The sequence below is a fragment of the Schistosoma mansoni genome, chromosome 4 (assembly GCF_000237925.1).
Source record: "Schistosoma mansoni strain Puerto Rico chromosome 4, complete genome".
In the NCBI taxonomy this organism is placed as follows: Eukaryota; Metazoa; Platyhelminthes; class Trematoda; order Strigeidida; family Schistosomatidae; genus Schistosoma; species Schistosoma mansoni.
This window is the reverse complement of record NC_031498.1, coordinates 2,543,681-2,561,030: the sequence shown is the minus strand read 5'-3', so window position 1 is coordinate 2,561,030 and position 17,350 is coordinate 2,543,681. Positions and strand designations below refer to the sequence as shown.

The following is a 17,350-nucleotide window of genomic DNA, read 5'->3' as shown; positions in this document are numbered from 1 at the left end:
TAATCAGTCTCCACCCCATCGCACAAGCTAATGTGGCTATCAGGACTCAGTGGCCGAGTGGATAACGCGATGGCGTTTGAAGCGAAGGTACTGGGTTGGAGTCCCAGAGTGAACACCAACTATGAGATGCAGGTACATCCAGCTAACGAGTCCCAAATAGGACGAAACGCGCGTCCTGGATTCCACTGCTAGCCACTATCCATCTCTGCTTACCACTAAAATTTGAGTTATAAATGTATCACACAACTGTTAACAATTGCTTTGATAGTTTAATTCAATTGGATAAGTGTCAAAAGTGACCATCCTACAAGTATGTTTTCGAGGGCAGTTATGTTTAAGATGTTATAATGTGTAACAGCTGTACAAAATAAGTGATTTTTATATGGATTTTACCTGTATCGTACATAATAAAACTACGATTGTTCATTTTCTGTCGTTTTATTAACGTCTCGAGTAAGCTCGGAAGATTATTGGATTTACCAGTTAATTTGGCACAATACTCATCAAGCAGTGTTCCACTATTTAGTAAACCCGTCAGATACTAAGAAACTCTTGAATGATAGGGTTTCCAGTTGTTCCATATATCTTGAACAAAAATCCTTTTTTAAATCCTATTATTTAAAGCTAAATCATGGCAAAACTTTGTAAGTAATACACCTACTACAAACACACGAATATTCGAAACATTGACAGAAAAATTATATTTTTACATATTCTAACAAAACAATTTGTAAACCGACAGCAGTAAATTTAAGACAAATTGGATAAAAAAATGGGGGACGATAGTTTTATATATTAAAACACTGAAACAAGAAATGAAAAATAAGAAAACAACAAATGTTTCACAGTCTTATGAGGTAGGAGTGAAATTAATATTTTCTTTACAGATAATTAAAAGTAGTCAAGTATTTTTATTTCAGAAAAGTAACTTCCATCCAGTTACTTTAAAATATAAGTGTATATCCACCTCAAATTTCTAAAAAACACCGTTTCACTGAAATAAAATTTAGAAATCAATGAAGTTCGTCTCGGAAAAGGAGGGTGAAACAAGATAAGGAGAACGTTAAACGAATTCGGAAATGCACATATGCTTGATTTCTGTAACTTGATCCTTGATAAACGCTAGTCAATGTCCTTAAGTGCACCACGATATTTATTTTATTTATTTATTCAAACACATAAACATTGGTACAAGGAGGCACCAAATAGAGATGTACCACACAAATAATTCGATTTGTGCAAGGGCTGGGATACTGCCTGAGTGCCAAAACTGAAGCAAGTAGTTTTCTTAAAGAGGCCACACTCCGAATCTTTGACCTAAAGATCTAATCCACAGGGAAGTGGAGCAACATAAGGAGATGTAGTCCCGTGGTAGCCGGTGACCAATAATTGGTTCATACGTCATTTGTCCCCTCGGGATCCTGGAGACTATGTGCACCATTGGTTTGGAATTGGGGTTTTCCAACTACCCTAGGTGGATCCTCCGTATCCACTACGATATGCATAGATCGGAAGGTAGAGACAAGCATTAGCTTTGCTTGACTGACACTGTCCAACGTAACTAAAAGTGGTTTAGAAAACCTTCTAAAAAAGAGATGGCTAGGATCCAGACGCCTAAAAATAGGCTGGCCGGGTCCGACACTTATCAGTTTGCACAATGTTCACCACTGGGGTAGGTCATACATTTTTCAGATTGTCGAGAAAGATAAGCCGCATTGCGCGGCAATAAGTAGAATAAGGGGACTTATATTTATGTCCAGGTCTGGACTGATTGGTGCGGGTAAATGGGTCATATGACCTATTTTGAACTTACGTTCACCACTCATGTTTATGCGATCTTAAAAATCTGGGGGCTTGTGACTTGTAGCAATATCAGAGGTAGTAGCTTGACATACGCTCGGGTCTTTCTGAACCTTAAAAGGTTTGAAAATTTGATTGTCGCTTTGATGAAACAGCCTTTTTAGCCATTTTCTTAGGAGATTACCTGTTTTCTACATTCACTGTTCATTTTACGTGTAGACTTGATGGCATACTTGTCTGTTCTTACTGTAAGAAACGACCACAGGATCCTAACGACTAGACAATGAGAACTGAATTACCTGGACATTTGTCTTTTCTTCTAGGCTGAGTAGTATGGAGGCAAGCGGTTTGATTTTTCATTCGTTAGTTCTGCAGAGGAAGAAAGTCTGGGTCGATAAGCTCAAGAGAGATTCTTCTCACTAACTAAAATCCGATTTATCACATGTTTCATCTTGTAACATTTGTAGTGATACTATTTCCCTTCGAAAAGATTTCCTGGTAACATCCTGGAGTCAGTAATCAGGGATATCCAGCAATCTTCGGGTTTTGGGGAACTCTGAGGAATTTTGGGGGAACCTTAAGATTTGCCCAAAGTAATGTGAAAATTCGTAGCTTTCACAAAGTCTTGGAAAATATTAGGGATAATTCAAATGTTTCTCAAGTGTTTTGTGGATTCCCCAGAGTGACTTGAGATTTAAGGGTTTTGTCACGTCCATCCAGAAGTTTCTATCTCACCTTTTCCAAAGTCAACCCAAAAGTGACCAAAATTTCACCAGAAATCGAGAGATTGGCCCAATATACTTGCCTCAAAATGACAGCTACAAGTCCGATTACTAGCTATTTTGACCTTCAAATTTTCGAAGTAAATTGAAATAAAAATAATTAGAGTTATATAAAATTTACCAAGACTACATTTTACTACCAAAATGCAAACGTTTGATAACAAACGGTATTTTACACCTGACTTTTCAGATTTGAAATAGACCCAATCTCCCTGTTTAGGGGGAAATTTTATCCGTTTTGCGTAGATTTTGGGGAAGCTATAATAGATATATATTGGGGAAATATTTCCCCATATCTTGTAATACTTTGCGGTTTTCCCCAAACTTTGAGGAAATCCACCAAATTTCTTACGACTTTAGGGGAAACCACAAGATTCACCCGAAATTTCCCCAATTGGTGATAAAATATTCTTTAAAAAAGTCCGTCAGAGAATTTTCTTAACTTTGTGAACGCAAACCTGTCAATAACTAGTAAATTATATTTCAATTACAAATCACTACTGCTTTCAAGTTGAAAATCGATTCTAGCTTACGTTAATCAGTGTTGATGATGAAGTAAAGTCTACTTTTGTTAAGTGCGCCAAACGTCTTGTGTTGGCATTAGTAACAAATTTCAATTTCACCCCATACTTTGATAATATTCAAACAAAAGCCGTATTATTTTTGTTATAAAGGTTCGATACGAACCCTGAATGGATTATTTGAATGTATTCTCCATTTCAACAAGTCATCAGAGCTCAGGTTTGTTTTCTGGTTGTAGAGTACATCAAATCCAAATAAAACATACTGCTGATGTATTTCGTTCGGTACTCGACAGCTATCTCGAACGCTACCAGTTGTCAATGAAATAGTTATTTGTAACCAAAAGTTCCACTGATCATATTACAATTACATGAAAACCTGATTTTTTTCTTAAGCACACTGGTAAGCTAAGGATGGCAAAAAACAAATTCGACTATATGCTGGATTTTAGGATAATCTTTATCTTTGGTGGTCAGTAATACTCCTCTCTGAACACTACCCTCGTGGAGGAGGACAATCACTTGAACCCCAAAGGTTATCATGGATGACATAACTTAAAAGCCACTTATATATTGGGGCACATCAGCAACTTGAAGGTTATTTTAAAGAATATGACCGTATTTTTGATTATCCGCTTGGTGAAAGCTTACGTTTGGATCCCTGTGACCAACGGATGCACCATATAACGGTTCGCTTTTTATTTCGACACTGACTGACCAAGTTTTTATATTGATAAAACCATCGGAGTAGGCCACGATACGAAGTGTTTAACGATCTCAAAATTCAGTATATTTGAGTCCAACCCTAAAACACTCATTAGTACCATTGTAGATGTATTCGATACAAATGTTTGTCATCAACGTTGATGATCTATGTCGTATAGAGGTTCTGTGGATTATTCGAAGACCGTACAACACTTAGCATATTATCACAGAAACACATTAGTTAGAGTAGATGCAAGCGAAAGTGAGACCACCACTGCATAGGCCAGTCCATGGCGTGAGATTAACTGATGACCATTGGTTGGCCTTGATATTGACGGGGATCGGTGAACTGTTCGGTCTTCACTAATACAACTGCCGTATTATTTGGCTGTAGTTCAATGACATTTCAGTGGCTCTATACAGTGATCATTGTAGTTTACCAACGATGAATAGACAACAACTGGTAATCACTAAAATTCTTCGGAAGACACACGCAATATACACAATCAAAGTAAAGCACTTATTAAAAGTACTCTCGAGAGTCCTGACGACTCTTTGACAAACCCCATTCGACTTCATAATTACACCATGTTCGTGGAACCAACAATGTGGTAGCAGGCGCCTTGTCATTGGTAAGTTTACAGAATTCTTTCCTAGGAATTGATCGTATGAAACTGGTTCAGTACTAAAAACTAGTCAGTTAAAAATCAAAAATTCTACCTTAATCTGACTATAAAAGGTAAGAATGAAAATCATTTAGTTCATTCAATGGCGAAAGTTATCAAATGGTGTGTATCACCTGAACTCCTTTAATTCCTTCGAACAACCATTAAGCTCGCCGACCGATAATTTTGCTTGCTTGAAAACAATGGAGTGGGAAAGCTGTATAAATAGCGCAAACATTGAGGTGACAAGACATACCAAATATCCTAAAGGATTTTCCATGCTAGTTATTCGTCGGATCCATAATCATAAATATGGTAAGATCCCTGCCGAAACTAAATAGATACTGTTATCTTTTTACATGCTTTGGTCGTTTCACATGACACGCTACGTGAGTATTACCACTAATACTCCAGTGCGCTCTTCGGATGAATAATCCCGAACCGTAGTTTCGGAAAACAGCCCACAAGCCAGAAGTATGCATGAATGGCTTCACTGACAGTAGGAAGTTTCCCTCCCACCGTCAAACGCGTCTGGTAGACTAGAACTTAACTGATTTACAGCTCAGTCGCCTAATTTTCAGAGAAATTTTCAGGCGTCACATTTTCGATGCTCAAAGGGGACTTTACTTCCTTGTGGGGCAGGTTGCAAGCTTTATGTTTTTCATCTAAACCAACCTGAACCTGATGAACTTATGTGTTTGGGCAACGAAATATAAGACATAGTGCTTACGTCTTTGTACCTGATATTGACTTGACGAAAAATACGAAAGATCAGCACCGGGAGGCTGGAAGTATTGCATGTTTGAAACGTACATCATACTTCGTTTATTTCCACATGTTTCCGATAAACATCGAAATTACGTAAATATTCATGGGACTACGAATAGTAAACAACCGCTAGGGGGTAACGTCAATTTCTTGCAAAAAGTTCGAATCAATAACGCTCTGAGTAGTTACCGGTGTTATATCCGACCCCGTTTTTGGTCGAAGTGAGATTTGGCAACTTCTAACGAATTTGTTACATCCTGGTGAAGACAAGAGTCTGGGCAACTCCCAGGACCTATTATTGAACTATTATTCTAGATATATTTTTATTGTTTAACCATTGAGTAATTAGATTGTGTATATCTATATTCATCTTATTATACGCTTCATTTTGACCTATGAATCATTATTATGCGATTTACTATCCCTAAACTATATTCAGTTTGTTGATTATTGACTCCCACGTTCACAGCTACATTTGGCTTGATCTCGTACAAATATTATTTTCTATCTTATGGTGTTATGTGGTCTGTTTGTCTGTTATATTAACCGAGTATGCTTGAAATAACTGATTCACATAGAAGAAGCTGTAATCGGTGTTCTGGACTTATTTGGAAGCGCTAGGCGTACAAGGGACCGATAAGGACGCTAGGCTGCCCATACCAGATGAACGTCATTGATTTGGCACAGTGTTAAGATTAGACAAGTCGCATTCCGACTGGTGGATGATCCACATGATAAAAAGCCTGACATAATGTCATAAGGAATTGGCGTATGGCCTACTTTTATAAAGTCATAACAGAATTAACGATGTGGCAGAAACTCTTATAGTTAAATTTTATTCGGGCATTGCAAAACACCAAAATATTGTGGTGGATCACAATGATAACAACTGATTTCATAACTGGAACACTCAATTTTCGAGTTTTCAGAGTTCAGATAGCAGACGACAAGTCAAAAACAAAATGGAAATCGGAAGTTTAAGGTCAAAATTATAACAAATTCATGACATCAGTGAAGTATGACACAACCCACTAAAAGAATGATGACGATGATAATGACTATCTACAGTAGGTTAAACAATGAGTTTTTCTCATAACACTTGCAACGTGTGCAATGGGAAAGCTCGAATAAAGCTCAGGACTTATGGGAAATGAGCCTCAAGAACAGTTGCTTGCATGTTTCCTTCTTATTTTGTAGACCTTGTACAATTATCGAATATAGTACCAGAAAGAATGAAATAGAAACTGTTTTTTATTATTCATCGCATGATTCCACTGTACAAATGAAAACAACCAGACTCTGCCGGACATTGCTTACCGTCTGAAGGCTGCTTATTGAGGGATGCTTGTTAGTTTTAAATTATTTTCTAACAAAGTCTCAAGGTTTGCAGCATCCTAATAGGGTAGTAATGGACTGTGTGGGGTAAAAACCCTGGAAAATATGTGATCTTATGGACATTAGACATTGACGTTGACTTTGTTAGTTTCACTGAAAATCCCTCTGTAAGCATTGGTCAGTCACAATCAGACCAATAAATGGAACATGCTTACCCTCTTTTGAGAGCTAGTTAAGAATCATCACATCCGTCTGCCACTACCGTTGGTAAAAGATACTTTATGTTATCAACACCATCTTCATCCTTTTTTACACCCCGGGTAAATTGTTGAAATATATTTGAGAACCATCAGTGATCGATCCTGTCATATTCGCAATATCTTTGAAGTGATTTATTTGCTTCCCTGACAACGGCGGGAGTAATTGGTTGCACTTTTCATCTTTGACAAAAGAGCGGCTTCGTCGTTTATAATAACTGCATGTCTGTCCACCGTGTAATCCCCAGCTGCATTGAGTTTAATTACTCTTGTACCTTGTGTTTTACTACCATTCAAATGACTGGCTTCTGTTACTGTTGATAAAAATGAAAGGAACATATATGCAGTCCAAACTCAAGTACCAAAAATGAAATTAGAGATGTTAATCAAGAATTCAACGTCTACTGCAGACTCTGAAATATTGGTAACCAAATTAAAATCAGTGGAAATAACGTTTGTCGTCACTAGGATTTCATTGAGATCATTACCCTATTATTAATCAGTAAACATTTGAATCGACATCAACATTCTTAATCCTGTATTTGCTTTTGCAATGAAAATGTGATAAAATTCACTAGTTTGTAATTTATTGACGACCTTATATTATTACGTATTACATGCTTATGGAGAACAAACTGAAGTCCCCATTCCAATGTGCGTAGATGGTAAATGAAAAACAAAGTTTTCCGACGATCATAGTAACATTATTTAGGTTCTTTAGCAGACTATGTAGAAAGAGCTACTGGTGCGCAGTTGCCTGTTAGAAGCCGTTCTTAAGTTAAAAAACAGTCGTCTTCACAGAACTTAATGTTGATATATTTTTTAGTTTCTTCTTTTATGATCTACGAGGTATTTCCACTTTATTTACAGAGCATTAAAAATTAAAGTTTCCGTTTACTATAATGACGACAACTCAGAGGCGCATGTTGAGGGTAGGGTGTGTATAATTTCCAGTTCCTCTATAGGAAATAGTAGATTATATTTTGACCAGAGTTCCATATCCGTTGTTGTATTGTTTTGTTACACTGAATTTCCTCTTGTGTTCTGGTTGTACACCCATTTTATTTGGTTGCTTTATTATCTTAGCCTCTGCTTTTTCAGATGATCAAATAATGTTAAGTTTCTCTCTTGCATGGTGTCTCAATCAGCTGAATCTGGACACAATTGATGTGACAACTCAGTTCTTGTAGTCTAACATCAATGTTACGTGATAGTCGCCAAACTCTGTCAGGCAATTCTCCCCCCTTAATTTTCATAGAGAACAGGTTAATTCTAATGCATGGGTGCTTTCCTTTAATATAAAGATGGCGAAATTTGCAATACAAGGGGAATACTGATCCCCGAATACGCATCTCTGGTTTTCCTTAGCCTTGATGAAACATCTGATGTTGTCTTCAGAATGAAGATGCCACAGGGATTTGGAGTTTGCCTTAACCAGTTTGCTTTAACCAGTAACACCTTCTACTGTGAATCGTACCCACCTGGTGAAATTAAAAGTGAGAATCGAGGGAGTTTTGAAGATATATTTGGTAGGCTATCAATATATCGTGAATCGACTGGTCTAGGCTGGCTAGTGATTGCAAGGGATGTTGAGCACGGCGTTCCCACTCGTGACCTGATGCGGATGCATGACCGAGTGCATTCAGCTAGGTGAGTTCATTAAAACTACTGTGGTCAGGATCCAATGTGAAAAACGCACAGAGTTATTGATTTTAGGGATTTATTTACCGCCATAGGAATTAGTGACGGTTCGGATTGATGCATGATTTGGTTTGAGTCTGGTATTATTCTAATGAAACACGTAGTCCCCTAACTTATGCCCTTTTAATTTTTTTATTGATACACAATATGATTTATTAAATTACAACGTGATGATCTCACAGAATATAGTTCCATTGTTTTCACTAGGATAAGTCAAACTTATTCATCTTCTCCAAAAAGCGGATTAGTAGTTATGTTGATGTAGAAATGGAGTTATTTGCAATTACGTTTAAGTTGCAGAACTCAGGAGCCCCACTTATTTATATTGTACATTGTCTAGTCCAATCAGCACTGTTTCAAAAATACTGGTACGCAGCTGGATTTCGTTACCTGTGCATCCTTCTGTTCACGTTATCATTTAACTCTTATCTACTCTTTAGTAGTATTTTATTACCTTATAGACATGCAAAGCCGAATTTAGTTTGATGATCACTGCGTCTAGCATCGTTCTTATAATCTGGCAGGGCACTAACGAATCTGTTAATTCACAGTTCCCGTGTTTAGGACGTCTTCTGTGTTTTTAGCGATATTAATTCTATTGTAAAGTAGCTACTGGCCACACAAAATCCAGCATCAACCATGATGGTGGGCACTATATGGATTTCTGTAATTTAGGGGGTGTGAATTCACATCAGAAATAAGTAAATTACATAGGATTTATAATTGTGATGCTAAGAACTTACTGCCAATCCCGCTTAATAATGTCCTTATCATGGCGCTGAGGAATGTTTTTTAGTTACTTAGGTCTTGTTGCTGCTTGTACCGGGTTTGTGCGCTTTTCTTATTTGGTCGGAAGCATTAGATGACGTGACCCGAAATCAGTTGAATCGCGATATGTGTACCTTGGGTTTTGATATCTTCACTTTTTACACTTCGTCTCGTTCGTTCCATCCGAACTGCGTCACCGGTGGTTAGGTTCTCACTATTATTTATATTGCAGTATCATGTTACTTTGACTACTTTCATTGTCTTAACTTTGTGATAGTATGATTTCAAAATCATTACCTATGCACTCTTCCGGAAACCAATTCTCTGTTTAGGCGTTTAATCTAGGTGGTTATCGATTAAGCTCCAGTAGTCGTGTAGTGAAAATAAAAATCCAAGATAGATGCTTTACTTTTCTTATTCGATCGTCAGAGCGTCCTCTTGTTCCTGAGTTACTTAGTGAGTGGAGGTATAATAAATCATCCAGAGGCTCTCTCAAGATCTTACTATTGTAAAGTGTCTATTATAGTTTAGTTGGTTTATTGGTATATAGACCCTGTTTTTTATATTTCATGACACTGATATAGATTTTAATGTGTAGACCGCTTCTGAAAATTGATCTAGAGCGTTATTTTTGATAATATGGACTTGTCAGTGTACATCAATTTAAGCTCGCCAGAAGTCGGATCACTAAAGTGAAGAAAGTATTTTTTAAATTCCATATATTTATGATCGAGTTAAGTTCAATTCGCAAACACCTTGACCACAAATATACCGTTTTTGTAAGTGGTAGGGATATAAATTCCGCCATCAAATATCTCGTCTAGATAGGATAGAAATTTTTAGGATTAATTCTGCTTCTAACTTAATCCAAAAACTGTCAAATAATTAATGATTAATACTGAAAATAATTGCTTAAAATGGTTAATTTTAATAGCGTTATAGGTTTTGGATAAATCTTTCTTCGATAGAACAAAAATAAGTCTAAATAGGTTCAATATTTAAAAAAGATGTGTTGAATATAGGTTATCGACTTTGAAAATTGTTGGTGCGTGTAGAGTTCTGTGCCATATCACAAAATATCTTCGAGCATTAGTTTTTGTTGTGGAAGTTTAGTTTCGATTCATCAGAACTATAAATTTCTCACTGGCTAACTCTTACTGTTTATTCATTTAGACACTCCAGATATTTGTCTTAGTTTGTCTTCGGTTCGCTCTACTGTTCAGGCTGTACTGCTGACAAACTTAAACTTGAATTCCATTGGTTAGCACTACTTTAATTTTACTTTATATTTGTACATTTGCTGTAAAAGCTCACTTGTGGATAAAAGTTGTTTCTATTACACGGTTTGATGAGTAAAAAAGTTAGGTTTTATAGACCTTACTTAAATTCACACTATACCGTCGGCTAGATGCTCTCACAGGTGACAGGTGGTATTTCGGTCAATGTGATTTTATCTTTTTTGCCATCAATAATGTGTGCTGTGGGAATTATTATAGAGCTATCCTTGACTGCATGGTGAAAAACCAGGCTAGTTTTCGACCTGGAATTGGTTGTATAGACCAGATATTCACTCTACGTCAGGTACTAGAACATAGACACGCATTAAGACGCCCCACAATCGTAGTATTTCTCGACCTTAAGGCGGCATTTAACTCCATTGGTCGTGATGGTCTGTGGCAGTGTTTGTCACTGGAAGGAGTACCAAAATTGTACATTAACCATATAAAGGCTCTCTACTCGAACACAACTAGTAGAGTTAGAGCTTATAATGAACTGTCATCAGAATTGATTACCCCAAATGGTGTTAGTCTGGGCTGTCCACTCTCCCCATTCTTGTTTAACTTTATCGTAGACGTGCTATTAGAAATAACACTTTCCTCATCCAAATTTAAAGGGGTTGAACTTCTACCAGGAGACTCACTTGTTGACTCCGAATATGCTAATGAAAGTTCTATTTGGTGAAGACGCTGACAAAATGCAGTCTTCTGATCACTATAAGCAACAACTCAGGCATGTTCGGGATGCAATTTCCTCCCACGAAATGCAAAATGTTACTTCAAGATTAGGTTGCATCGGCACCTGAACTAATGATAGGGAGTGGAGTAGTTGAGCGTGTTGACCGCTTCACTTATCTTGGGAGTCTCATCAGCCCTTGTGATCTGGTGTGTGAAAAAATCTCATCACGGATACAGAAGGCTCATCTAGCTTTTGCCAACTTGCGTCATTTATGGCGTAAGCGAGATATCCGTCTACAAACCAAAGGACGGGTTTGCTGTGCGGCAGCCCGTTCCGTCCTACGTTATGGTTGTGAAACATGGCCGGTAAGAGTAGCGGATAGTCGTAGGCTACTAGTATTCGATCATATGTGTCTTCGAAGTATTGCTCGTATATCTTGGGACCACCGGGTAAGTAATGCAGTTGTTAGGAAACGGTACTAGGTAAGGATGGCAGATAGATTGATGAAGTAGTGAAACTCAACCAGTTGAGATGGCTGGGACATGTGTTACGTATGCCCAACCACCGACTGCCCCGACGTGCAATGTTTTATGTTGTAGGAGTAGGTTGGAAGAAAGCTAGGGACGGCCAGACCAAAACGTGGCACAAATCCATGAAGTCACTGACAAGTGGACTGAGCCATGTTGGTAGGTGTAGACTGCCTGGTTGGGATCCGCAAGATGATAGCAACCGATGATTAGGGACTTTGAATGACATGGCTCGACATAGTCTGCATTGGCGTAGGTGTATTCTTTGTGTTCTCCCAAAATTCTAATCTTCTGAATTCTCCATGTCCCTTTCTTTTTCTTCTTTTCAAATTTATTTCACTGGATTATACTCCTTCGATAACATCTTCAAACCCTAATCTTTCGGATTACTGCTTATACTCCTACTACTCCTACCACTATGGGATTTGAATCGACAACTTTATCTGTGTTAATGTGGTATGGCAACTCGAACTGATGTACGTTTATTTATTTATTTATACACATAAATATTGGTACAAGCAGGTACCAGATACATATGCGCCACACAAATCAAATGAGATTTGCGTGAGGGCTGTGATACTGCTCAGGTGCCCAAACTAAAGCAGGTGGTTTTCTTAGGGGGCCACACCCGGAGCCTTCGACCTAAGGGTCTGATCCACAAGGCAGTGGAACAACGTCAGAAGATGCAGTCCCATGGTAGCCGGTGACTAACAATTGGTTCGTACGCCATTTGTTCCCTCAGGATCTTGGGGTCCATGTGCACCATTGGTTTGGAATCAGGGTTTTCCAACTCCCCTAGTTGGGCTCACCGTGTCCACCAACCTCGTTAAAGCGCCGGACATTCGCTTTTCGTCCTCTCAATTTCGTAAACAATAGTAATGTCGCGAGAAGGTAGTGAGTAGGACTTCCCTGGCAGTGGCTGTATGCGCGTGGCCATGTGAGAGCATTTTGAGAGGGATAGCTGACTCTCCCCACACTCAGCTTTACCAGGGCATTCGGGGTGGGTGATCACATAGAGACTGTAATTACTGAAAATTAGTATTTTCCGACGAAATTTTCATGACGAAAGTTCAAGAGACACTTTCAACCTCTCTTTTCTTTGTGAAGAGCCAGGATCTCTGGAGGCGCTGGTTATCCGTAGGAAATATCCTGCTCCCATCATACATCAGTGCAATCAACTCTCATACCTGCTCTGTGTTTTACAGTCTACCGTCCGATCCACTTGTCATTGTAGGATATTAGAGAACAGGTATTTCGACCAATATAGCTCGGTTTAATTGTTGCGTTAAGCATGCCCAATCACTATACCAAGCCAGCATCTATTATTTTATGGATGTAAAAATACAGTCTAGTTGTTTAACAAAATGAATGACACTAAGATACAACGTTTTCAGTGTTTTGTGTTTTTAGAGTTGTTGTTGCATCTCATATTGTGAATCCCGATTCAGTATCTAAATGGTTACTTGCTCAACTAAAAACTAAGGGCTCCTGAACTCGACTGTGCGTGAAGTCATGGCTGCACGCATTAGGTTCACATTTTAAATTTTTCAAATCTTCATAACTAATACTGATTTTATTTGTTTTATGCTTTTTTGTCATTTTGTTCTGAATAAATGTAGATTTTGGAGCTACAACATACACTTGAGGATTTATCCACACGGGTAGATGCTGTGAAAGAAGAAAATTTAAAATTACGTTCTGAAAATCAAATTCTTGGTCAATATATTGAAAATATGATGGCGAATTCATCAGTTTTTCAATCAACATCACCGCGTATTGATGAAAATAGGTCACGTTCAAATAAAAGAGTTGGAAGATGATTATAAGAGAATGATATATATATCACATACAATAAGGTTGACTATAAATGCTGAAGTTAAAGATAGGGATAATTAAACTTTTCAAACTTCATTCCCCTTGATTTCTTAGGACCTAATAGTTCTGCGAATTTCAGAGTTTTGAGATCACGACAGTGACAATAATATTTGCGGTGTTGGATTTCAGCTATTTTCCCATCTTGGAATATTTCTCTTTGTAACTCTTTAAGCTGATCATCTTTGTTGTCTTTCTACTGCGCTTACAATAAACAAAGCACTTGCAATAAAATCAACGATAATATTAGTTATGTTTAAATGAATGATGGCTTTTCTGTTGTTTTTAACTTCTTAGTTTATGATCATGTGATCTTCATTTTATTATATTGATACGCTTTTAGTTTTATCTGTACCTGAAGAAATTACATATGCATTTATATGTTAGCAAGTAAAGTGTCAATTATGTCTGCTTTTTTTCATGTAAACAATATTGTGATAATTTAGCCAAACGTATCTTATCACCAATAAATGGGTTTTGCAGTAAATCTAATTGATTGGCTATTCAGGAGAATTTCTAGGTGGCGGAACATTTTTGGAACTTCTGGTATATGTCTTAAGTTTTTGTTAGCGTTGTAATGTGATGTGTCCAGTTTAAGCTAACCGTTGGTCAACAAGCAATCGGGTTAATACGCACTACTTGTTAAATAGTTGCTTAATATTAGAATCGACGATATCATTTGGTATTTTCTTATTCAGTTTAGGAGAATATGATGAAAATTAAATAGCTATTCAGTAGGTTTTTATATACTATTTTATAAAATCAATTTCTTCGGGTACATATTATGATGAATTCCAAATATTTCATGAAACTTCGAGATTTGGGTAAACTTGGAAAAAATAGTCTAATATTAAGATCCCCAGTGCTTTAGTGTAAAGCTGTTATCGAGTTTTTGATACATGTAAGACTAAGTGACAATGATATGCACCTAACGAGGTGAAAGTCCGCAACGGAATTCAACTCTTGAAACTCTACAAACTACCAGGTCCAAATGACTTACCCCCTGTCCTTTTTAAGATAGTGGTGACTTTCTGGTTATGGAACTGACAGTTGTTTACTAAGATCTAGCAATTAGAGTGTTCCAAAATCATCGAATGAGTAGATAGTTGTCCCTATCTTTAAAAAGGGTTCACGTCATTTCTTCAATAACTATTGGGGGATAAGTCTACTATGCGTTGTGTCCAAACTATTGACTTCCGCCATACCTCGCAGATTGTTCAAAACCTGAGAAAGATTGGCTCGAGAGGAGCAGGCTGGTTTCCGCTCTGGTCAAGGATGTATTGATCATATCTTCACCCTCCGCCAAATGTTAGAACAGTCATGCTTATCACAAACCAACAATTGTAGTGTTTCTTGACATCAAGGCTGCCTTCGATTCGTGGGACAGAACTGTTCTCTGGGATTGTCTATCGAGGAAGGGTGTGCTTGAGAAGTTTATTAACATCTTGAAAGCCTTATATACAAACACCTCAGGCAGAGTAAGGGCATAGAACCACCTCTCTTCATTGTTCCATTCAACCAGTGGGGTTAGACATGGTTGCCGAATCTCATCATTCCTCTTCAAGTTTGCTATCGATGACGTTCTGGAAGCACCTTTGATGGATGTAGGGAATGGTGTGAATCTTTTGCCTGGAGAAAGACTTGTCGACCTCGATTATGCAGATGATATTGATCTACGCAATCTGCACTTAATGAGTTGGCAATTAGTGTCCGTAGGTATGGTACATGTTTTGTACCTTCGAAGTGCAAGGTACTTTTACAAAAGTACTTGCAGTCACCCTGGGTAGTGAGTGGATAGAAATAGTCGGGAAATTCGTGTGTCTGGGTAGCTGCGTAAGTGCTGGTGGTGGCGTGAATAATGCGATCAACGTATAGTGAAAGCCAAAGCGGCTTATGCCAATATGGACCATCTTTGACGCATTCGTAATGTTAGTCTGGCTGTCAAAGGTAGGATCTACAACGCGTCGGTGAGAGCAGTTTCGTCATATGCTTGTGAAACCTGGCCTCGCCGAGCTGAGGATGTTGGACGATTCTGTGTTTGATCATCGTTGTCTCCGAATGATTGCTGACATCCAGTGGCAACATCATGTTAGTAATTCAGAGGTTCGGGCATATCGACGATAATTCAATTAGTGTCACTATCCCCAAACATCGAATTTGTTGGTTTGGACATGTCCTACGGATGTCATCTTAGGGAATTCCACGTCGTGCATTATTTGCCGACTTTGGGATTGGTTGGAAAAAGCGGAGAGGTGGTCAGTGTACGACATAGTGTCTTTGTGTGAAAGAAAGCTGTACAGCACTGGCTTCTGTTGGTGCTTTACAACTCCCTGGTTGGGGTTCCTAGAGATGGTGAAACACAGCGGCTTGAGACGTTATCATACATCGCTCAGAATAGAAACCAGTGGTGATCCTGCTGTAACATTCCTTTACTTTCTTCGTAAAAATGGACGTAACCTCTTTAACTGAAAGGATTCTTTCTGGTTGTAGTTTACCTAACTGAACTGTTTATCCCACTATAATTATAATTATAATAATTATTAGTAGTAGTATTAGTATTATTATACTCTCATACACTAATTTCTGTTCGTTGTTCTTTTTACTATACACACCTCACATTCTCTATCTCTTCACAACCTCATTTTTATTGTATGGCGCATATGTATTTGGTGCCCCTTTGTAAAAAATGTTTATGTGTTAAAATAAATAAATTGATATTGGTTGGAAAAATCTTTGTAAACCAAACTTCTTGGATTTTAGGACTTAATAGGATACTCATTCGACACCTTTGGGACTTAATTGACACAACGTAACAGAAATTGCCACTGAGCTATTTGTAGGGCAGGTAACCACTTAAAGAACTGAATTAATCAGAGCGTCTATTTATGATTTAGCAACCGGTCCCGAAGACTAACAAATCCTATGTTTGAGAGTTTCCTGTTTGTGTCAAAATGAGGTGTATGATATTAGTCTAGTAGTATTGTTGAAATCTCATTCTTTTGAGCTGCATTATTCAGTTTTGTAGCTTTTATTGTCCTTCTAGATAACATAAATGCCAAATAGAAGTGAGCTACGAGAATTTCTGCATAAGTCACCTACAACTTGTTCTATCGACCTTAGAATCGATTAGTTATTACTAACACTTGTAGTTGCCCTAATACATTTATTGTGATTTTCTTCCCCGTTGACCTTATGATTGTCTATAATTTTCCTAACTAGTTGATAATCTTGACATATTACAGTATGCTTATTCATTGCTGACTAACCTGCTTTTTAAGCTTCCAGTAATTCTCTGGTTTTCTTTTTGTTGTCTCTTTTTAAGATTTTAATGTTTCCTCAGTAGAAAGTGTGTTCACAGATCCCTATATGTACTGGTATAAGTGAAGATATAGTGTGATATTTGACAGCTAATTGATTGTTCATATAGACGAAGAGGGAGAGATTCCCGTAGCTCACTTCTATTTGTGATCTTTACTGAAGATGTCTAGAAAGATAATTAAAGCTTTATGTTTGAGCAAACTAGTTTCGAGAAAACAATTCCAACAAAGTCCTCCTAACCTAGTGGTCTTATTACATTACTTAGAATTAGACAAGATGATATTGGTTATTCTCTAGAGATCAACTTAACTGAAGCAACACTAGCAACACTAGCATTGTCAATAGTTTCATTTGGGTTCATAGTAGATAGAAAAC

At 37.7% G+C, this 17,350-nt stretch overlaps 2 protein-coding genes across 2 annotated transcripts in view; both read right to left on the bottom strand.

Annotated features, from left to right (window-relative positions):
• Smp_150120 (hypothetical protein) overlaps window positions 1–3,172 on the bottom strand; it is a 4,279-nt gene extending 1,107 nt beyond the window's left edge. The window contains exon 1 of the mRNA XM_018796532.1: window positions 3,116–3,172. The gene's annotated coding sequence lies outside the window, so the exon portion shown is untranslated. The remainder of the gene's footprint in view (window positions 1–3,115) is intronic.
• Window positions 3,173–13,252: 10,080 nt separating this feature from the next.
• Smp_150130 (hypothetical protein) lies at window positions 13,253–13,552 on the bottom strand (the record flags this gene model as incomplete). The annotated part of the gene is made up of 1 exon (XM_018796530.1): window positions 13,253–13,552. The coding sequence occupies one exon, from the start codon at window positions 13,550–13,552 to the stop codon at window positions 13,253–13,255; it is 300 nt and encodes a 99-aa protein (XP_018651663.1).
• Between the last annotated feature and the right edge of the window lie 3,798 nt (window positions 13,553–17,350).